The 24,522-nt window shown below is 37.1% G+C and overlaps 1 protein-coding gene across 1 annotated transcript in view; it reads left to right on the top strand.

The window, feature by feature from the left end:
• The first annotated feature begins 5,079 nt into the window (after positions 1-5,079).
• Positions 5,080-24,522, top strand: part of LOC124798208 (putative phosphoenolpyruvate synthase) — a 293,711-nt gene continuing 274,268 nt past the window's right edge. Inside the window, exons 1-5 of the mRNA XM_047261511.1 lie at positions 5,080-5,589; positions 5,758-5,896; positions 6,017-6,134; positions 17,813-17,878; positions 20,144-20,254. Of these exons, the coding sequence (XP_047117467.1) occupies positions 5,539-5,589; positions 5,758-5,896; positions 6,017-6,134; positions 17,813-17,878; positions 20,144-20,254 (485 nt within the window). The 5' untranslated portion in view covers positions 5,080-5,538. The remainder of the gene's footprint in view (positions 5,590-5,757; positions 5,897-6,016; positions 6,135-17,812; positions 17,879-20,143; positions 20,255-24,522) is intronic.

The following is a 24,522-nucleotide window of genomic DNA, read 5'->3' as shown; positions in this document are numbered from 1 at the left end:
AAGGTCTGTAACTTCTACTGTGTAATGTCTGTTGAATGAAAATAAGTCACAATGGTTTATTAAAAAAAAAAAAAGAAAAACAGATAAGGATACAGAATTTCAAAATGATCAATTTGGACATTTCTGCAATTATAGTGTTAAATATCCAGTATTTCTGGGTTAAGTTGCAAGGATTTCAGCTTTTGGTTGTTCTCAGAGAGAAAAGAATGGTTGGGGTGACTTCTGAAAACTGTGCACACCAACTAATTTTACCACATGTAGTGATAAGAAATCCCTTAAAACGCAAATAATAATTAAAGATGAAAAATTAAGGCTGTAGCACTGTCCTATCCAACCAAGTAGTTTACTAATTTGGGTTGTAGAACAAGCAGTTTATCATATGTGTAACAGTATTGTTTGAGATCACAGTTGATGAGTAAAAAACATGGACTGTACTTGCCAAATTTGACAATAGTATACAAAACAGTTATATGTGAGTTGTGGGTTTTGTGTCGCATTGAACAGTAATAACACACTTTTAGGATTGAAACAACATTTATTTCGTCACTTAATAGAGTGAATACAGAAAGATGGCTGTCGAACATAGTGCTAGAACACAAAAGCAAGAAGACAAAACCAAAGAGCAAAGTCAAAGAACTGTCGCTTTGCAGAGACGCCATAGAGGTCATCCCCCCCCCCCCCCCCTCCGCTGCAGTGTAGAGCAAGGTGTGGTGGAGCTAGCACACGTCCACCAAAGAACGTTCGTGCCAGTGAGGTGGGTGGAAGCGGCGTCCGGCGCATGAAGTATGCGGACCCCGGTGCGTTGTCATCAGGGTCCTGCATGTTGGACACTTGCACAGGCAGTGGCGAATCGAAGGGGACTGTGGTGGCAGCGGGCGAGGCAGTGGCAGAGGCACAGGTTGGCAGGGAGCAGCAAGAAGTGGCCCTGGAAGGGACCATGCAGGCTTTAAACATTGTTCCAAAACTGTACTCGGGAGGCTGTTAAGCATAGATTAGATTAGATTAGGTTGATACTAGTTCCGTGGATCATGAATACGACATTTCGTAATGATGTGGAATGATTCAAATTTTCCAATACATGACATAATTAAGTTAATTTAACAACATAATTAAGTTAATATAACAACTTTTTATTTTTTGTTTTTTTTTAATTTTTTATATTTTTTTGTTTGGTTTTTTCTTTTTTTTCTTAATTCATATCTAAAAATTCCTCTACGGAATAGAAGGAGTTGTCATTCAGAAATTCTTTTAATTTCTTCTTAGATACTTCTTGGTTATCTGTCAGACTTTTGGTACTATTTGGTAAGTGACCAAAGACTTGAATAGTGAAGATCGTCCTTTCTCCTAGTATTGTAGTTATGCACACTGCTATTACTTTTGAATTGGGTTTGGTTGTTAATAACAAATTTCATAAAAGAGTATATATACTGAGAAGCTACTGTGAATATCCCTAGATCCTTAAATAAATGTCTGCAGGATGATCTTGGGTGGACTCCAGCTATTATTCTGATTACACGCTTTTGTGCAATAAATACTTTGTTCCTCAGTGATGAATTATCCCAAAATATGATGCCATATGGAAACAATGAGTGAAAATAGGCATAGTAAGCTAATTTACAAAGATGTTTTTCACCAAAATTTGCAATGACCCTTATTGCATAAGTAGCTGAACTCAAACGTTTCAGCAGGTCATCAATGTGTTTCTTCCAATTTAATCTCTCATTAATGGACACACCTAAAAATTTTTGATATTCTACCTCAGCTATATGCTTCTGATTAAGGTCTATATTTATTAATGGCGTCATACCATTTTCTGTACAGAACTGTATGTACTGAGTCTTATCAAAATTCAGTGAGAGTTCGTTTACAAGGAACCACTTAGTAATTTTCTGAAAGACATTATTGACAATTTCATCAGTTAATTCTTGTTTGTCAGGTGTGATTACTATACTTGTATCATCAGCAAAGAGAATTAACTTTGCCTCTTCATGAATATAGAATGGCAAGTCATTAATATATATTATGAACAACAAAGGACCCAAGACCGACCCTTGTGGAACCCCATTCTTGATAGTTCCCCAGTTTGAGGAATGTGCTGATCTTTGCATATTATGAGAACTGCTTATTTCAACTTTCTGCACTCTTCCAGTTAGGTACGAATTAAACCATTTGTGCACTGTCCCTCTCATGCCACAATACTTGAACTTGTCTAGAACAATTTCATGATTTACACAATCAGAAGCCTTTGAGAGATCACAAAAAATCCCAATGGGTGGTGTTCGGTTATTCAGATCATTCAAAACTTGATTGGTGAAAGCATATATGGCATTTTCTGTTGAAAAACCTTTCTGGAAACCAAACTGACATTTTGTTGGTACTTCATTTTTACGGATATGTGAAGCTACTCTTGAATACATTACTTTCTCAAAAATTTTGGATAAAGCTGTTAGAAGGGAGACTGGACGGTAATTGTTGACATCAGATCTATCCCCCTTTTTATGCAAAGGTATAACAATAGCATATTTCAGTCTATCAGGGAAAATGCCCTGTTCCAGAGAGCTATTACACAGGTGGCTGAGAATCTTACTTATCTGTTGAGAACAAGCTTTTAGTATTTTGCTGGAAATGCCATCAATTCCACGTGAGTTTTTGCTTTTAAGCAAGTTTATTATTTTCCTAATTTCAGAGGGAGAAGTGGGTGAGATTTCAATTGTATCAAATTGCATAGGTATGGCCTCTTCCATTAACAGCCTAGCATATTCTAATGAACACCTGGATCCTACTATATCCCCAACATTTAGAAAATTATTATTAAAAATATTTTCAACTTCTGACTTTTTGTTTGTAAAGTTTTCATTCAATTTGATGGTAATACTGTCTTCTTGTGCTCTTGGTTGACCTGTTTCTCTTGTAATAATATTACAAATTGTTTTAATTTTATTATCAGAGTTGCTGATTTCAGACATGATACACATACTTCTGGATTTTTTAATAACTTTTCTTAATATAGCACAGTAGTTTTTATAATGTTTGATAGTTTCTGGGTCACTACTCTTTCTTGCTGTCAGATACATTTCCCTTTTCCGGCTACAAGATATTTTTATACCCTTAGTAAGCCATGGTTTGTTACTCACGAATGTATTGACCCCATGATATAATAGGCAGTGTGGGCCAGAGTACAGAGGTTGCAAAGCTGCACGACCAGAGTCATCATGTAACATGATGAAATTGCATGATTTCAAGTCCTTATGAACAAACACCTGTGGCGTGGTGTGAGCACGAGGTAGAGGCAGATGAAGGCGATCCAAGTGAGTATGCACTCGTTCCACAAGGGCTGGCAGGTCAATAGCGTTGGTCGGAGAAGTGTCCTCGACAAATTCAGCACACAGGATGAGTGGTTCACCATACAGAACTTCCACCAATGGAGCATTGAGGTCCTCCTTGTGTGTGGAGTGGATTCCCAGCAATACCTATGGCAGCACCTGAGACAAAAGCCTGCTGTGACACATGAATGCAGCTTTTAGTGTTCTGTGTCATCGCTCCACTAGTCCATTGGCCTGGGGTTGATATGCAGTCATGCGAAATTTCACCAACCCGCACAACTCACACAGGCGAGCAAAAAGCAACGACTCAAATTGGCGGCCCTGGTCTGTGGTAAGTGACAGGGGGCAACCAAATCTAACCACCCACACTGAAATGAACACGTGAGCAATTGTCTCATGCATAATGTCCACCAGGGGTACCGCCTCAACACAACAGGTGATGCGGTCAATCATGGAAAGGATGTATTTGTATCCCTCAGACAGGGGAAGAGGACTGACCACGTCAATTTGCACATGGCGCAGGCGGTCCCTGGGGACGTCGAACTGTCCTAAGGATGGTTGAGCATGTCTGCTCTCCTTGCTCTGTTAACAAAGAACACATGGACGTGATCACACGCCCGGCCACACGAAATGTTCAGCTACGAGTCGTGTCGTTATCCATGTTCCGGGGTGGGCAAGATTACGTAATGCGTCGAAAATCCTGCGCCGAAGGGGGGAAGGCAGGGTGAACCAGTAGAAACGTCACAGATGATAGGAGTTGACGATTCATGCAGGGCAATAGGTTTGATGACGAGCGAAGATCCGTCGTCCAAGAGCAGACGTTGTGTGTCTGCGTCTTCAGCCTGAAGCCACGCCAGTTCCTCTAAGTTCAATGGTGTGGAGATCATCAAAATGCAGGAGAGGTAGTTGGCAACTATGTTTTCCGTGCCGCAAATATAACAAGCATCCAATGAATGTTGGCAAATAAAGTCCGTGTGCCAGAAGCGGCTTAGTGGGAGATCTTTCGCCGGGTTGTGGATTGCGTCAACAAGAGGTTTATGGTCTGAATAGATGGTGAAAGCGCGCCCTTCGACGTCACTCCTGAAATGTATGACTGCCTCAAAAACCGTGAGGAGCTCTTGGTTGAAAGCTGACCATTTACACTGACTCCTTATTAGCTTTTTTGAGAAGAAACGGAGCGGCTGTGTTGAGTCTGCAGTGTGCTGTTGGAGGACAGCACCTACTGCCGATTTTCTAGCATCGGTAGTGATAGAAATCCGTGCCCCAGGCTTGGGGTGCACGAGAGTGATTTCGAATTGTCGAAAGCATTCAGCGTGGGCCTAGTCCAGTCCAGTTTATGCTTTCTCGTTGTATTTTTACCAGAGAGGGCGTCGGTTAGAGTTGACTGGAAGTAGGCAGCCAGAGGTATCTGTAGCTGATAAAAGTTCACCATCACTAGGAAATGGCGCAGTTGTGCATAATCCTTGGGGAGAGGCAGAGCAAGGATTTTCACAATTCGTGAATCAGTAGGGCGGAGGTCACCACTGTGGGTTTTACATGGTGTTGCACCGTAATAACACAGTTTTAGGATCGAAACAACATTTATTTTGTCCCTTAATACAGCAAATACAGAAAGATGGCTGTTGAATATAGCGCTAGAACACTAAAGCAAGAAGACAAAACCAAAGAGCATAGTCAAAGAACTGTCACTTCACTTCAGATACGCCACAGAGATATTCAGTGGGCATCCGCAAAATTCAGTAATTCAGCCCATATCAAAAATTTATGTCACTTATTGACCCACATAGAAATTTTATGCTGTGCTAAGGACTCTGATAGTGAAATGTGTTTCTTATAATGGCTGTCATTCGAATGGATTTATGTTGAAGTAAGACTGAGGAAAATGGAAAAAAAGAACTATCAATAACATGACAAAAAAGATCCTGTATACCAACAGAAATGTTATCTTTCTGCAAGAGAGAATCAAAAAATGGCATATATTAGATAGTATTAAAAGTTCTTCCTACTTTAGTTCTGTATGTTCATTGACTTTCATTAATAAAATATAAATGGTGGTAAAAGAAGTCTCAGTTATAGAAATTGATGTACATTACTGGAATGAAGAGGTTAGACATGTTATAGTCTCGACAAGGGGAAGTGAAACATGAATGAATGAAGCAGCGACGAGGCTAATGACAGGTATAGAAAGCAAAAGGTTCCTAAAGTTTCTCTGGTTATGTTTGTTTTGTGGTGGTGTGTTCGTGTCACAGGTCTGGTAGGATGCAAGGTTAGCTTCACCTAAAAATGACTTAATGTTCCATATGGCTAAAAACTGTTGACAGTTGTAAAATTAAATCCTCAGATTTTAAAGCTTTTCTATTCATTACAAGTTATCTAATAATTAATTTGATAAATTTATGACCGCAATACATTTTAGAAATATTATTATTTTCAGAGCATTGACAGCAGGTCTTTCATTGGGTGTGATGTAAAAGGAAATGCAGTTTGGCTGAAAATTGTCAGAAAAAATCACAGATCTGCTGAAATATGGATTCATCTGCATCTGTCAAATGGTGCTATCTATCAGTTACCGTGTAAGTCAAGTGTAATTTATCCAGTAACTAGCTGTAACTGTAACCTGCATCATTCTTTAGTAGTCCCTGGCTGACAATATGCAGTAAGTTATTATGAAAAGAATTTTTTTTTTTTTGCAGTCCATCCTCATACATTAACTCGCAGTGACACTTCAGACACATGGAGTGGTGGAGGACTGAAATTCCAAATCTGTGAACCATTTATGCGATGGAGGATTACTTTTAATGGACTGTTAAGGTAAAAGTACTCAATTATTTTAATATTGTTTACAACCTTTGGAATAAAAGAGGTGTTACATTTTCAGCATTCTGTATATATTCTTTACTTGTGTTTGTTATTAGACAAGGAACAGGTTAATCAGGATCAGTTATCATACTTCCTATTTCTTCCAACAATGGACAATCCAGGACGGAATAATGACAATATTATGAAAATGATAGATTGCTACTCACCGTGTAGCAAAGATGTTGAGTTGTAGATAGGCACAGCAAAAAGACTGTCAAAAAAAGACCTTCATTCAAATTAGACAACATACATTCACACAAATGCAACTCACACACACAACTGCAGTCTGTGGCTGCAAAGGCAGTCAGAGACTGTGGTCATGTGTTTGTGAATTGCATTTGCATGCATGTGTGTATTTTTGTGTGTGTGTGTGTGTGTGTGTGTGTGTGTGTGTGTGTGTGTATTGTCTTTCTCTTTCTTTCCTGTATTAATATAACTAATACTCAAGTTCTATGGGAGTTCTAGTGATATTTGTTGTGGTTCTGTCAATATCAGTGACACGTAATAATATGGAAATAAAACAGTCCAGAAATAAAACTAAAATAGCATAGGAAATTGTGAGAAAAGAAACTGGGGTACCTAGACAAGGAAATTATTCTAAAAGATGAGGAGAATAAAATGGAAGATAAATATGTCATGCCTAATTATATAAATAATTACTTTTTCAATGTGCCCCAGACATTAAGCAGGAATTTTGGGGAGCAGATTAAGATGGAAGCACCCAAGGCAGCCAGCAGTATGATGGCAGTTCCAACAAACGAAAAGGAAGTTTTAAAAGTGATTAAAAGTCTCAAGTCCAAGATGTCAGCTGGAGTAGATGAGGTACCAATAATATTAGTAAAGAAAACAGCTAATCAGATAGCGAAACCATTGGCGCACATATCAAACTTGTCAATGGCTGAGGGCGTGTTTCCACAAAAACTGAAAATTTCTAAAGTCATTCCCCTGTTGAAAAAGGGTGATAAACTTAAAATAGAAAACTACAGACCTGTCTCACTCCTCCCAACTTTCTCTAAAGTTTTAGAGATACTAATGAAATATAGAGTCACACATTATCTTAATATGCACAATCTGATAAACAGTAATCAGCATGGATATCATGCTGGGAGAAGCAGCTGTACTAGAATACACAAAAGAAATAATCACTAAATTGGAAGAGGGAAAAAGTGTAGTTGGGATAAATCTAGATTCGTCAAAAGCCTTTGACACTGTTGACCACAGCATACTTTTGAAAAAGCTTGAAGCTATAGGTATCAGAGGACCGATAAAAAAGTGGTTTGAGTCTTATCTAGAAAAGAGGATGCAGGTGGTTGAAATTACAGCACTAAATATTAATCAAAAAATTAAACTAAGATCAGATCCAAGGGAGGTCACAGTAGGAGTACCCCAAGGAAGCTAGAATCATGTTATTTGCTGATGATACTAGTTTAATAGTTAGTAATATGAAGCAATCATTGCACAGTACTGTGGACCATGACCCACAAGATATACAAAAATGGTTTAGTGCTAACAAGCTAACACTGAATGCAAAAAAAACTAATTATGTGCAATATGGAAAAATAAGTGAACAGGACGACCTAAATCCCACCATGGAGGCCAAACAACTTGAAAGAGTACAGTGTGCAAAATTCCTGGGTATGCACATTGATGAGAAGATTAATTGGAAGGACCATGTGGTGAGCTTAGCACTAAAACTAAATTCACCATGTTTTGTGCGTAGAATAATTTCATGAGTTTGTAGTAATGACTGTACCAGATTAGTATATTTTGGCTATTTTCAGTCCATTGCATCCTATGGGATAGTATTCTGGGGAAGAACAAATTGTCATCTAAATGAGATTTTCAAATTACAAAAACGTGCTATTCGGATAATGACCCACAGCCCACCTCAAACACATTGTAGGCCCCTTTTTAAAGCATTGAAAATTTTAACAATTCCGTCATTATACATTCTGAAATGTCTGTTGGTGAACAAAAGAAATCAGGACAAAATGAAAACCAATACAGACTTCCATAATTATGACACACGGCAGTGTAAAGATCTCCACATACAAGCTGTAACAAGGACCCGAAGCCAGAAACATGTATGTAATAATCAAGGCATCAAACTTTTTAATGCACTACCAAAACATATCAAAGAGCTGGAAAATGAGAATAAATTTAAAATTGTTATAAAGAACCACATGCTGGACAAATGTTATTACAGCATAAGTGACTATCTCTGCGCAACTGTATAACAATATATGTTTAAGTTAATGTGACAAATGAAATTACATCAGTGCATAAGAAATTATGTTATAAAAACACTTATTAGTTGTATATTGTATTAAACATAAGATAGATTAATATGAATTCAGCCCAGGTACAAATTTTGTAAAGATATTATATAGTTGTTAAAATGTACCCTGACAAATCCTATATCACAAATGTGATCATTGGGATGATAATAAATAAATAAATAAACGTGTTCCTTTTCAGCAGAGTTAGTCACTGCACATAACTAATAAATTAAATGCACTCATTGCCTATTGTTGTTTAAAGTACTAGGAACTTTTACTGTTGCCTGTGGGTACATTTTTCATGCTACAGTTTTTGTAAAGATGAATGTTGATCAGACAACTATGTACATGGGTACAGATACTAACCCAGCTATTGTTCCCTTCCAATAAGCAAAAACTCAGTTCAGAATATAGAAACCAGCATATTGCCAAGGCATAAAATTATGTGATAAACTACTGTTGGATTTCAAATATTATTAACACACTATTCTCTTTTTCAAAGAGGATTCTAATATTTAATTCAAAGTGTATAATGGAATTCCGAGACACCTTTATAATAACTATTGTTTTTACATGGGGATGATATTAAAGAATACCTGTAGTTAAAATATTATGAACATAAATAAATGAATTTGTCAATAGTTATTTATGAACATGAGTGATTGGTCCATATTTATAATAACTTAGACATGCATATATACTGGAAAAGAGGCCTACACATCTGTGTTAATTATGAAACTGTAAAACAGTCATGTATATCTGCTTGAACGTGCCAAGCTCCAAAACTACTAGACAAATTTTCATAAGGTTTTCACATGTAAATTAAGCGTAGCTTGGGGCAACATATAGACTTTTTTCACCAAACTTGGATTATGAAAAAGTTTTCTCTAAAATCATGAACCATATGTCTGTTTGAACATGCTAATCTCCAGAAATACTAAACGTGTTTTCATGTGGTTTTCACAGGTAGTTTGTGGCAATGTATAAGCTTTATCTGATCAAAATCAGAATACAGGCAAAAAAGACATTGTAATTCTAATCTTTATCTAAAATTTTCTCTCAGTGTAGTAGTTTAGATGTTTCATCATCAATGGGTGGCACTGTTAGTTTTGCAACATATGAAAGACCCAATAGATGGCACTGTATGTTTTTTTATTTCAGTGAGAGATGAATTTTCAGAAGTTTGTGTTGCTGACATAACTAAGCACTGCAACCTATCTTTATTGATTGATTGATTGATTTATTGATCCATTTTCATCTACAGCTGCACAATGTGCAAGAGATATTTGGATTTTTTTGTTCATATTAACAGTTTTACATATAATATACCTTTGACATAATAAGACACATTAATATACCGATTAATGATGAATGCTTAAATAAATGTTATTACACTATATACAGAGAGATAAAATACAAATGTTCTTCTGAATGAGACTACATTGGGTAAACACACCAAAATTTAGTTTTGTAGGTATTCATTTACTGTGTAAAAGCAGTGATCAACCAAGTACCACTTCAGTTTAGATTTGAAGTGACCAATGTTTTGTATGTGTTTAATGGTATCTGGTAAGGCATTGTATAGTTTGATACTAGGATGGATAAGGCTGTTTTGAAATAACTTCGTGTTGGCACTTTGAACATGTACATCCAATTTTTGTCTTGTATCATAGCTGTGTATTGTGTAATTTTGAGTCATGAGTTGTCTTTTTGTATGTAAGTTTTGCTTTAAATACATTATATTTTCAAGTATATATACGGCAAGGAAGTGGCAGGATCATCCTTTTTTGAAACAATGGTCTACATGATTTGCGATTATCTACCCCTTCCATTATTCTTATACCTTTTTTTTTTTAATTTTGAATGTTTTAATGGCATCTCCAGAATTTCCCCAGAACATAATCCCATACCGGAGGTGAATGAATACAAATGAATACAAACCAACAGCGAATGTGCTTGGCAAGGATATATAGATTTACTGATTTCGCTTTGTGTATTAAAAACTTGATGACACTGCTTTTCTTCTTTTGACAGATTTTATTTTTATTCTTTGCCAGGAAAAACAAATTCATTAATTTTGCTTTGTGATTTTGGTGCCTACTCATTACATTTTTACTTTGTTTTGTGTATGAATAAAAATGCTTAGGAAATGATAAAGTCTATTTGAATACACCAGAATGGCTTAAAACCAGAGGGCTATGAGGTCTGAAGAATTCAATGAAGATTGTGAGGAGAAACTTGCTGCAGCTTGAGAACATCAGGCTTTAACTTACTCTTTGGAAACTGCTTCTGAAAGCAAGGCATGGCATGATTCTGATCCAGAGCATCCTGTATTACTCACTTCTCAGAACCTTTCACTCACAGAGGATTAAAGTTACTTCTCTTTAATGTAACATATCAGAGCTGTAAATTTTGACAGGAAATGGTACAGGCAGTCGAGCTTTTATACCCAGAATACCTTTTATTCCTTACAATTTACCATTTCACTTTAAACATGTACAATGCCCTGTGAGCTTATGTTTTGCCCTAACCATAAACAAAGCACAAGGCCGAACACTGTGTGTTGTGGCTGTTGACCTTAGTGTCAGTTTCTTTTCACTTGGCCAGCTCTACATGGTTCTCTCCCATGTTAATGAAGCAAACAAGCTCTTTGTTCATGTCCCCATTCATACCACTTCAAACATTGTAAAAAAAGAAGCTTTGTAAGTCAGAAATAAATTTGATGCTTATGAAAACTCAGGCACAGCTGTAAATAAGTATCCAGGCAACACCAGGATTCTCAGCTATTGTAGCATAAATACATACTTATTTTCAGATTTCAATTTGTGGACTTCTAGTTTTGATTTCTGTAAACTTTTTCTTTTTATAAATCATTTCTAAGTGTGCATGGCATTATCTGATCAAAACTATCTGGAAATACCTCAGTGAACATTCTATGACTCCTCAATACATGAGCATGAAAATATATAATAAATTAAAGAGCTGTAACATTCTGAGGATGGAAATTGGTCATCTAAAGAAAAAATTACGTGAACTCTTATTGGAAAAATGTTGTTATTCAGTGGAGGGGTTTATGAATGATGAGGTGATAAATTAAACAGGGCAGCTAACATCTCTGTCAAAAAAAATCGTACAAAAATGTGAAAGTATTGTACTGCTAGAAAATTGTTTGGTAACAGTACTGTCATTATTTTTAAGTCTGTAAACTAAATCCCTAAAATTGTATATTGACATGTCTCCAGTACAACAGATTACATGATCTGAATATTGTATGTTATGTGATGAAATAAATCAAATCAAATCACTAATATGGGGTGTGTCCATCTTTGCCTTTATGGCAGTTTGAACTCTGCTGGGTGCACTTTCACTGAGATGTCTGAATGTCTGTGGAGGAATGGCAGCCCATTCATCTTCAACATGTGGAACCAGAGAAGGTAGGGATGATGGATGCTAGGATCTGGAGCGAATTTGATGTTCTAATTCATCCCAGACGTGTTTCATTGGCCTCAGGTCTGGACTCTAGGCAGACCGTTTCCTTTCAGGAATGTTGTTGTCCACAAACCATTGCCTCACTCATGATGCCTTATGACAGGGTGCATTGTATGTTGATACAAACAATCATCATCTCCCAACTCTTCCTGTACTGTACACAGTATGCAATGCTGTAAAATGTGTTCATATCCTTCCACATTTAGTATTTTCTTAAATGCAATAAGGAGACTGTACCATAACTATGAAAAATATCTCTGTACCATAACACGACCTCCTCCATACTCCACTGTTGGCACGACACGTGATGGCAGGTAATGTTCTGCATGCATCCACCCCATAACTCTAAATTACTCGTTTCTACTCATCTGATACCAAGAAGCATCACTTGTTACATGACTTCAAGCATTTCTTAGTACTGACAACAGAAATTTGTGGCTTATGGGGAGCCGCTCAACCATTGTACCCCATTCGTTTTAATTTGCTACGCACAGTCATTGTGCTAGCTGGACTGCTGGTAGTACTTTGGAACTGAGAAGTGATGCCTTCTGCTGATTTCATGCATGTTTTTACAACCATACTGATCAATTCTTGATGGACCCGATCCATCACTGGTGGTTCTTCCTTCCCATTTCCACTTCACAGCTTGGCCATATCACCAACACTCCATTTAGTCAGCTTTAGAATGGATGAAATTTCCCTGATGGATTTATTACTCAGGTAACATCCATATTTGAAGGCATTGATCTCTCCTGACCAACCCATTCTGCTGTTACTGCTTCTCCACCGACAACACAATACTCCCTACCTCCTTTTATACTGGCAAGTCCACTTCTTGCGACATCTAATGATCAGTTTTACATTACGTAGGTGTGTTCTGCTCTATTTGGTTGGGTATTATATATTCCCTTATTCTGAATATACAATGAGCCAAAACATTATGATCATCTGCCAAACAATGCGCTGGTGTGCCATGACTGTTCATAGTATGGATTTGGTATCTTCTCAGGAGGTTTCCTTATATATATATATATATATATATATATATATATATGGAAGGAAACATTCCACGTGGGAAAAATTACACACATATATATATATATATATATATATATATATATATATATATATATATATATATATATATAAAAACCCACTTCCTTTCGTCTTCCCCTCTCCTTCCCTCTTTCCTGATGAGGCAACAATTTGTTGCGAAAGCTTGAATTTTGTGTGTATGTTTGTGTTTGTTTGTGTGTCTATCGACCTGCCAGCGTTTTTGTTCGGTAAGTCACCTCATCTTTGTATATATATATATATATATATATATATATATATATATATATATATATATATATATATATATATATATATATATAATGGAAGGAAACATTCCACGTGGGAAAAATTATATATAAAAACAAAGATGAGGTGACTTACCGAACAAAAGCGCTGGCAGGTCGATAGACACACAAACAAACACAAACACACACACAAAATTCAAGCTTTCGCAACAAACTGTTGCCTCATCAGGAAAGAGGGAAGGAGAGGGAAAGACGAAAGGATGTGGGTTTTAAGGGAGAGGGTAAGGAGTCATTCCAATCCCGGGAGCAGAAAGACTTACCTTAGGGAGAAAAAAGGACAGGTATACACTCGCACACACGCACATATCCATCCACACATACAGACACAAGCAGACATATATTTAAATATGTCTGCTTGTGTCTGTATGTGTGGATGGATATGTGCGTGTGTGCGAGTGTATACCTGTCCTTTTTTCCCCCTAAGGTAAGTCTTTCCGCTCCCGGGATTGGAATGACTCCTTACCCTCTCCCTTAAAACCCACTTCCTTTCGTCTTCCCCTCTCCTTCCCTCTTTCCTGATGAGGCAACAGTTTGTTGCGAAAGCTTGAATTTTGTGTGTGTGTTTGTGTTTGTTTGTGTGTCTATCGACCTGCCAGCGCTTTTGTTCGGTAAGTCACCTCATCTTTGTTTTTTTTATATATATATATATATATATATATATATATATATATATATATATATATATATATATATATATATATATATATATATATATGGTGCCAGATGTCTATTCACAGGTTACAGTGTTACAGTAAATTGTAGGCTGGTGGTGAATATCCCACCCACTGCTGCAACTGACCTGTGTCCACAGTGAAGTGCTTGTTTTTGAGTACCTTTTTCTCTTGGATGATGTCATAATGAGACACCACAGTCTCATCTCAATGTTCCCGTGCCCACTGCAGTTGCAATTGATGATGTTCGTGCATCAAAATGGAAACACATAGGAATTATCTGCTGTGGACCCCCATGTTCAACAATGTGTGCTTAATGGTGTGCTCTGAAAAGCTTGTGGTGGGACAAGCATTGTAATCTGTTGTCAGATCTGTTACTGAGGAGGTATAGATGTCCAACATGTTGTTGCCTTCTCATGGTTTCATCAGTCTTCAACCTGGTGCTCATGACAATAGCATATGAACCTGCTTCACTATTTGCAAGGTGCTTGTTCCTGCACAGTAGACAGTAACGTTTTGCCACTTTTTAAAGTTGATTATGGCCATGATTTCACCTTTTGTGCCCCATATTGTCACTGAAATTATTCCTCATTCATTTCTGCTCCACTTATATAATTTCCTTCGCACCTCACATGCCTGCAGCATCACTAGCTGGCATTCATTGTCATGGTGGGCAGTGGTTGTGGTGTTTTGGCTTATCAGTGTAGTCTTCACCACATTGTTCACTGTACTGAATATAAGGTTGGTGATAATTGTATTAACACAGCATCACAAATGTAGGTTATTAGGGCAAACAATGCCTATCACATTCATATATTTAGATGACTGAGAATCATACATGTTTCAGTGCAGAATCACCAATGAACAGGAGAGGTTTATTGCATTGTTATGCTTGATGTTATTGCTTATGTACATGGGCTTAATTGTGAGAAGCTATGAAATGTAACAGAAGATATTTGTAATGTTGTTATTGTGTGCCATGGTCATGCACATACCATTTTGAAAGATTATCTGAAATAATGAATAATTTATGCACAATGATATAAAGTTAATTGATAGAAGAAGACAAGGCTTAAAGAGTGACTATACGTCTGGATCACCGATAGTGGTAGTGTGAGCAAGTGGACACATTTTGGTCTCCCATTGTCATGAGGGACATCATGTGGTTCCACTCATTTAGGCTGAGTGCTAACTAATAACAGAATGCAAACATTTAATCTCCTCAGATTAAATATCTGAGACCACAAACACTTGTCCCTCGAAAGTTACTGTAATATTATCTGTTTTTTGATGTTCTCAACCATCATTTAAACTGCATTGTTTAACTTAGTTCATAGGATTTCTTGATTGTAGCCAGGTAATGGTTACTTCTTACCTTTATATTTTACAGGTAACCAGGAAGCCAATTTCACATGACTTTTATGACTGGAGTTTATTGTTACAGCAGTAGTCTTAGTTACATAGATTACGGATGCAAATAGTCATCGGAAATGTAGAGGCAAGGAGTCAACATCATCTGTCTGCAATCTTTAAATCTGATGGAATACTCATTTCACAAGGAAAACTTCAAGATACATACAGTGTATAATTTTGTAAAGTAATGTCCCCTCCTCTTACACAAAGTCTAGTGTTAGTGACAACATTTGTCACCTTATTCTGTTTGGGAAGAACACAATGTGCTGCTGAACTTTTAGTAGGACAGAAACTTATTAATGAAAGGAATGAAGGCTGTGTGTTACAGGACTCTTCACAACAATAAGAGGAGAGCCATATATGAGGTGTGACAATAAAGTAATGAGACAGACATGGAAAAAAAAAAAAAATAATATGTTGCTTACTGTTTTAGTCAAGTTTAGTGTTGTCTCCTTCAAAGTAGTTCCCTTCTGATTGCACACACATTTTACAGCACTTCTGCCATTGATGGTAACATTTCTGGAACTCATCTTCTGTAATATCCTCCAAGACCCTCGTCACAGCTTTTTGGACATCTTGTGTTGTTTGAAAATGGTGTCCCTTGACTGCCGTTTTGACTCTTGGAAATAGAAAAAAGTGGCATGGAGCGATATCTGGGGAATAAGGTGGCTGTGGTAGTACTGAAATTTGTTTTGAGTTTAAAAATTGCTGTACTCACAGAGCAATATGGGATGGTGCATTATCGTGATGCAGAATCCAATTATCAGCAATGTAGGTAAGGACACGAAGAACTCTTTTAGAAAGTCTTTCTAAAATTTCTTTGTAGTAATATTGGTTAACTGTTTTCCCAGGATGCATCCACTCTCAATGAACAATTCCCTTGGTATCAAAGAAGCACACAAGCATACATTTCACTTTTGACTTTGAGCACCACTGAGAACTTTGGCCTTTTTTCTCTGGATCGTACTGAAAAAACCAAATTTCATCACCAGTCATAACACGGCTCAACAATTCTGAATTGATTTATGTTTGCTCTAACAGATCGGCTGCCACATTTTTCCATGTTTCTTGCTGTCGTGGTGTGAAATTTTTGGGGACCATTTTTGCACAAATCTTTCTCATACCAAGATCTTCAGTTATTATTAGATAAACCATTTCTTGATTGATGTTCAGTTGTTCTGCAATCATTTTCACAGATAATCTTCAATCAGATCGTACGAGTTCACGCACCCTGGCCAAGTTGACATCTGTCCGTAAGGTTGATGGTCGTCCACTGTGGTCTTTGTCTTCAATATTCATTCTGCCTTCACTAAACATTTTATGCCAACGTAAAACTTGAGCTCTTCCAAAAGCCTTCTGAAGCTTACCATTAAGTTGTCGTCAAGTTTTCACCCAATTTAATACAAAAAGAAATGCCATACCGTTGCGCAATACTATGCGGTTCCATTTTTGTGACAAGAGACACAAACACGTGTTAACTTATTACAGCACAACTCACGACTGAGCAGTTGCATCGATGTGCTGCTTGGACTAGAAGCAGCTTATAGACCAAGGTCAAAGATATTGTGCCTACACAAGCCTGCAGGATTGCCACATCTTGCAAAGAAAATCAGTGTCATTACTTTACTGTCACACCTCGTACACATATTAGCAGTAGTAGTTGACAAAAGTGTGAAAATTGATAATCAGAAAAGTCATTAATGAACAAGAAAAATTAGCAAAATCTTTGTTCATAATTTTGGTGTATTAATTGCCTTTTTATCTTATGACTTCACAGATTTTCAAATCTCATATGTTGATTAGCATTTCATTATTGATTCACCTTGCTGCTACTCCTTAGTAATGATATTGGTGTGATGTATGAACTATTATCCACAAAATATCCATTCAGAGAGGCATAACACATGTATAGCAAGAACACAGAGTTGAAATTGGTAAACTGTAACTGCTTCAGAATCATGAACTATTAAAGAAATTACATCAAAGACTCAGAGAAATTGATAATGTTAACAAACAATGTCTGCTCACTGATCCTGCATGAACCATACAAGATATGGTAAATACACACATCGCAGAAAATTGTTGTGATCCACCAACGCATAACGCATATGAAGATATCATATACAGCTACATCTTTTCAAACTTGACATTCTGTTCTTTTGTTGGGAATATGTGTCATACTATCATAATGAATATTGTGAAATATAATATGCAAGATATATTTTTACTTGGGTTAGTCACTGAACACATGATATCTCAAATATTTGTGTTGACTATGGAAAGATTATTCTGTAGTGAAAGCAATTTATTATTCCCTTAAATCACCTAATTCACTCAGAATTCAATTTACAGATTTAATGATTGTTTCCATAGATACATATAATTTCTTATTATGAACACTGTTATTGTCACTACAGGCAAGGTGTCCATGGGAAATTGATGCAAAATGAAGACAGTGCAGAACATGTACGTTTTCACCTGCTGTAAGTATAAATGTTCAAATCTTGACAACTATGCTAAGTTAATTTTATTCATGATATAGAATGTGTCAGTTTTTCACAAAACATGTTCATTATGAAATATATCAAGGTATAACAATTAATTGACAAATACTCATCTTCATTTCTCGGCAATCTTGAATGCTGCAATAGCTGTAAAAGAATTTGTGAGTTATCTGCTCCACCAAAATTTGCTGATTTCTTGATACTGTAGATATCGATTTGGTATTGCTAAGAGAAATTTCAAGAAACTCAGGTTGACATGTGTTTATTGCATAGTACTGTAATGAAACTGGGTCACAAAACTGTTGGGAAACTGAGACCACCATGGCTGATTTGCCACTCCTTATATATTTTTGAACAATTACTGCCTACATCATCCATATTAGAAACAGAGATTGTATGGATTACAATCAAAATCTTGCTAGCATACACAGACTGTCATCATTCAGTTACACATTATTTCATTTCTCTCACTTTGTGACATAAATGTTTTGGCTTTTACTATTGAAAGTCATAGAATATGTTTGCTAGCAATTTTTTTTATAAAATTCCGTATCATGAAGATTATTAGTTGAAAAATGTTCCTAACATTTCTGTGAGTTTCTTACTCAACTACAAACAGAATGCTAATTTCAGTACAAAAATCATCCAGCAATTGCAAAATGAGAACTGCTTATGTTTTATGTTCAAGTATTGATTAGTAACAGTGCATATATATATATGTATTCTTGCTAAAGTGGTAATGAAATTAATGACAGAGTATGTATAATAAATTGAATTCTAAATGACCAGGTAATTGAAATAATGTTGTTATAAAAATTACTCAAGCCTGTAAATGTGGCAGCCTGACATGTGACACCTAAGGTCAACATATCATGTCAAACGTCTCCTAACAATCATATATTGGTACATTTCAACTACCTGAGTAAAAATACAACTACATACTGACTGTGTACATGAGTACAGTTCTGGCCTTCAAAACTGAAACGTCATGAAGATGGCATGCAACAGAGATCAAATTGGGTCTAAGTGTACTACATGCTTGCATATGCAAATTACTCAGCACAACTGCAGAATATAAGTGGCAGCACATCATTTACATACAGGATATAAGGAGAGCGTACACAGTAGGTTTCTTATTCAGAAACGGCATTTAAATGTTGTTTGTTTGTGACAAGATTGTGCTGTGCATTGCACAAGAGGGAGAAACAATTACCAGGATGTGTTGGAATACAGCAGTAGCAGAATCCTGGCCTATCAAGACAGTGATTTATTGTTCCACAGTATTGCTGTTTGCATTAATGATGATCTAGTAACTATCTTGTGAGTATGGAATCCATAGTTTCAGGAGGGTCATCTATATGTACATCTATGTACATATGTTCCAAGCCACTGTATTGTGCATGGCAGAGGGTACATTTTACCATAGCTAGTCATTCCGTTTCCTGTTCCACTCACAAACGGAGTGAGAGGAAAAGACTGTTCATATCCCCTAATTTCTCTTATCCCATATGTGTGGTCCTTTCACAAAATGTAAATTGGGGGGTGATAGAATTATTCTGCAGGTAACCGCAAATCCTCTACATTCTCTCAGTACTGTTTCATGAAAAGAATGTGTTCACAGTGCATCTCCGTAATACATGTGTGTTGATCGAACCTACTGGTAACAAATGTAACAGCGTGCTTCTGAATTTCTGTGACGGTTTCCTTTAACCGGACCTGGCGAGGATTCCAAACACTTGAGCAGTCCTCAAGGGTATGTTGTACCAGAGTTCTATTTGTGGTCTCTTTTATACGTGAGCTATATTTTCCTAGAATTCCTCCAAAGAACTGAAATTGACCATCCACTTCCCCTAATTACCCACCTCCCCTAATTCCAACCTTACATGTTTGTTTCATTTCATATCACTTTGCAGCATTACACCTAGATATGTAACCTTAACACTACCAATGTATTTTCCATAATGCGTAACACCAATGACTAATGTATAACAACAAAACACATTTCTCACAACAACTGGGGCATGAACATGCAGCTGCACACAACTTTCTGATAAGATTTTAAATCAGATCTAGTTCACATTCATTGAATATGAACATACTTTTTTTGCTGTCTTGACAATGATTTGTTTACCTTTGAAGTGACATATTTGTGGAATGTTAAGGAGTTTACATCTTTCTTCTGATACATAACTTAAAATGGTACAATAGTGTTTGTTAGTATTGCTTTGCTAATCATTTTTGTAGGTGGAAAGCATGCAGCAACCCCTTTGAACTTCCAGGAGATATATCAACTAAGATGCTTGCTGAAGCTGTTGCCAGGGAGCCTTGGAGAAGTGGGGACTGGCTGAGCATGCTGTGAGTAAATAAAATCGATTCAGCTTTGAAGAATTAATCAAATTTTAACTGTGAATTAAAGAAAAACAGCCTGTTCCAAGTACACACACATTATATCTTATTTGAGCCCAGCCATATTTGACTGCGAAGCAGCCACATCGATCAATTTTGCTCCATCCACTATACAGCACTGTAAATCATTATGGTACTGAACAAAATATTTGCCCAGATTAAAGGTAACTGCCAGCTTATGAACACGAGCCAGTTAGATCATGCTGTTGCAGAACATGTTGTCCAACAAAATGTGGTCAGCTCTAAGAATTGGTTCACAACCCATATCATCTGGATCCCCTCTCTCACTGTTTATGAACTGCATAGGTCAGAGTTATCCCTGCAACATGTATTTCATTTCTGCAACTCTCCAGACCTCTTCATCTGTTACTCCTCATTTTTCCATCTTCCACAACCCTCTTTCGAGTTCTAACTCTATTTTTTCCTCCTATCCGCATGCCAGCCTTACTCTCCCTTCTTACTTTTATGCTGGTTCCTAACTTGTTCAAATCTTTTTTTATCTCTTTCTCTCACTGGGCTCCAGATTCATCATCGTTTCCCAGACTATTTCCTCAGCATTTCCGCCATCTATCCTCTACCATAACCCTCCCCTTTCATGCCTCTCTGTGCAGGTGCTAGTCACATCCTCAGCATACAACTACATCTACATGTTACTTACTTACAATATGCAACAGATCAATTATATACTTGTTCTAAACACATATCTCAATGTCCCATGAGGTAGGTGACCCTTGAAATCATTTTATAGATGCAACTGGCAAGCTCTTCTCACTTAATTTTGCTTTAAATGTGATTTCTTAAAAGGTTGACAAATATCCTTAGACAATCCTTCAATGTCCTCCCAATGGGCAATATCCGTAATGGCTCAGAAGTGCTACAGATCACAGTTGACGATCATTGCCAGGGGCATATAAGTCATGTTACACAGGCCAAGCTGCTTGTAGCAATGAGACAAAGCAGGGAACTGTGATTCAGTAAGATACAGTCTGTGGAATGAGCTACTATCAACCACATCGTTCTGCTCATTCTGCATTGTACCTGGCCTCTCTTGTTCCCTTATTGGCTTTTATTCAGAGTTCTGCTCTTATTAACTTGGCTTTATTATTCTAAAATACCAGGTATGCCAAGATCACTTATAAATCTTTTAATGATTACCAGTTTTGATATATCTATCCTGTCATTATCAGATCTTGTAATGTATTAATAGAAGTTCGTGATCTTTACAAACTTGTCTGGTACATAGTGATGTTGCATCATTTTACAGTAAAAAGTAGCAAGCAACATCAGCATGTCAAACAGAAAACATGACAAATATAAAACATACATAATGTTGTGCTGATATCCTACCACATCATTCACTTACCATCACAATGGTGACAACATTATGTATGTTTTATATCTGTGGTATTTTCTGTTTGACATGCCAATGTTTCTTGCTACCTTTTATTGTAAAATGACACAACATCACTATGTGACATGCAAATTTGTAAAAATCATGAACTTCTGTTAATATGTTATGAGATCCAATGGTGATAGCATAGGTCTGTCAAAACTGGTAATCAGTAAAAGATTTGCTGATTTGAGGCATGATTACTTTGGATGGTAAGTGTGCAGCTGTTTAGTACTGAGGGAATTGGAATTTTTCTTATTTCATGTGTCTCAGCTACATTAATATACTATTTTCACTGCAGTGATTACTGGTATCAGGCTTGTACACCTATTCTCAAACCACACACCTTGTTATTAACCTTAACTGGTCATGCATTATGGTTCCAAAAGGCACAAATAGCACCTGTACAAAAAGTCAAACTGTGAATAGTTGTGTCAGTTAGGTGCAACACTAGACACATGGGCTAATATCAGTGAGAATACTTATGGCTCACAGTTTGACTTTCTGTACAGAAGCTGTTCGTGCCTTTTGGCACCATATTTTATGACTAGTTACAGTTGATAACAAACTGTGTGGTTTGAGAATCAACATGTCCATGTCAGCTTAAAACCGGTAACGACTGCAACAAAAATTAAATATTAATGAGACTGAAATGGACAAAATAAAAGAAATTATCCAATTTCCTCAAAAAAAAAAAAAAAAAAAAAAAAAAAAAAAAAAAAAAAAAAAAAAAAAAAAATTACAATAGATCTCGGCATTCCTGATATTTCAGGAGAATTTAACAATTCAGATCACCCACAGCTGCTGACAAAATGGCAGACATATAGAAATTAGCATTGTTTATAGATTATACATTCAAGTCAGAAGAGTGACAATGAGGTCTTACTCTACCATGCTTTCAGCAACGAGTTTGCACCCAGTGTCAGGATCCCCAAGTTTCTAGAACTTTGGCAGCAAAAGCTGTTACTACAACAGGGATAGTATCAGGATCTATTACAGCAACATGAAGACTTGCATGTGGCTCTCATGCATTTCTTATCCCAGCAGCAATAACAATGTCAACTGGTAGTCATGGATAGGCCCCTACCACTGGTCACTGCAATCAATGGTCTTTGGAGAGCTACCTCTGTCATTCTGAACTGTACTGTTTTGCTTGCAGCATTTCCGACAGGCAGCAGAGTGTATTATGCTTGTCTTCTATTGGTAATTTATATGAATTGGCACAGAAATTGCAACCACTTTCAGACCCTAGTGCTTTGGCTTTCAGTGATCTCTGCACTCTATTAACGAAATATAGTAATTAAAGAGATCTTCTTGTGGCTAGGCTACAGTTTATTCGTTATCGTAAACAACATGAAGAAGTCTTATGTGGACTGCTGACTTTCAGGGCCTTGTGTGCAAGTGAAGTTTCATGTGTCAGAACTAAAAAGTTTTGTATGCAGAATCATTGATTCAGGCTGTGATTGTGCACTTTTCCCTCAAAAGCTTTGGCCACATCTGACCCTAATATTGGTGAAGCACTTGACATCGGTAAATCTTTCAATGTTGCTTCTGATGCTCAGCATGTTTTCATAAATGAAACTACAATATCCACAGTAGCTTATCACCATCATAAGCAACAGTCAGCTGCTGATTACGATACATCATCTTCTTTTTCTGATTATAAGTCACACCTTAGTTCATGTACATCCATCTTGCCATCATCTTGTGAGAGACTTAAGTACTTCAGTTGTTCTACTCTTCCCTCTGCTTTGAGTGACTTTTTGATAGCATTAACCAGGCAGTCCAGAAACATCCTTACTCCTTGGTGTTGTGACATGATTCATGCAAGCAAAAAAAAATTCAGTCTTTTCCTGACTGTGGCAACAGGCTTTCCAGAATCAACTGTACACACTGTGCACTGGACTGTTGAGCCTGCGCAAGTCGCATCACCTTGCAGCTGTGTATCAACAAGCCCCCACCAGCCGCACATTCATTCGTGTTTCATGGACAGTCCAAGGCATCATGGCTGCAGAGCAGATGGTTCCCCTGCCACTGTGGAAGCTTACATTAGATCTGATGCATATTAGGACCAATATCAGCACCTTGGCTCTCCTTTGCTGTGAAGGGCCCAACACCAGGCATGCATCACTGCTGCAAGACCATTTCGGTCATTGGAGAACTGTCACTGGCAGCTGAATACAAAAATATTGGATGTCTACTAACCCTCTTAGTTGTGTGCTCCACAAACTTTTTGGCTTAGATGCCTCTACCAGTTTTGGTTGCAATTTAGTGGAGCAGTTTAATTTAGTGCCTAAAACACTGCCTTTTCCTAACTTGACACTCTGTGCAATTCATTCAAGGAGATTTTTGAACCAACGATTAGCTGTGCATGTAATTTTACTGCTCACATCTCTATGAAGCCTTGAGAGGTGCCAAAATTTTGTAGAGCGCACCAGTTACTGTTTGCAGTCAGAGGCTGTTCAAGCAGAGCTCGCCTGCCTTTAGGAACAGGCATCATTTCTCCAACTTCCACCATCAATGGGCAATGCTTATGCTTGTTCTTTAAAAACCTAACATGTCCATAAGCATTTGTGGTGATTTTAAGCTCAGTATAAATGTTCAGTCCAACATTGATCACTATCCTATGCATCACCCAAAGGTTTTGTTAACTAAACTGGCTGGGGGCCACTATTTTCCAAAGATATATCTAAAGGCTGTATATCTACAACTGTCACTTGATGATGGATCACATCAGCTGCTAGTCTTAATACACTGTTTGGCTTATACAGGTACAATTACTTACCATTGTCCGCCCCAGCTGAGTGGTCAGCATGACAGATTGCCA

Source organism: Schistocerca piceifrons, chromosome 5 (assembly GCF_021461385.2).
Source record: "Schistocerca piceifrons isolate TAMUIC-IGC-003096 chromosome 5, iqSchPice1.1, whole genome shotgun sequence".
NCBI lineage: Eukaryota > Metazoa > Arthropoda > Insecta > Orthoptera > Acrididae > Schistocerca > Schistocerca piceifrons.
This window is presented reverse-complemented; position numbering and strand designations above follow the sequence as displayed.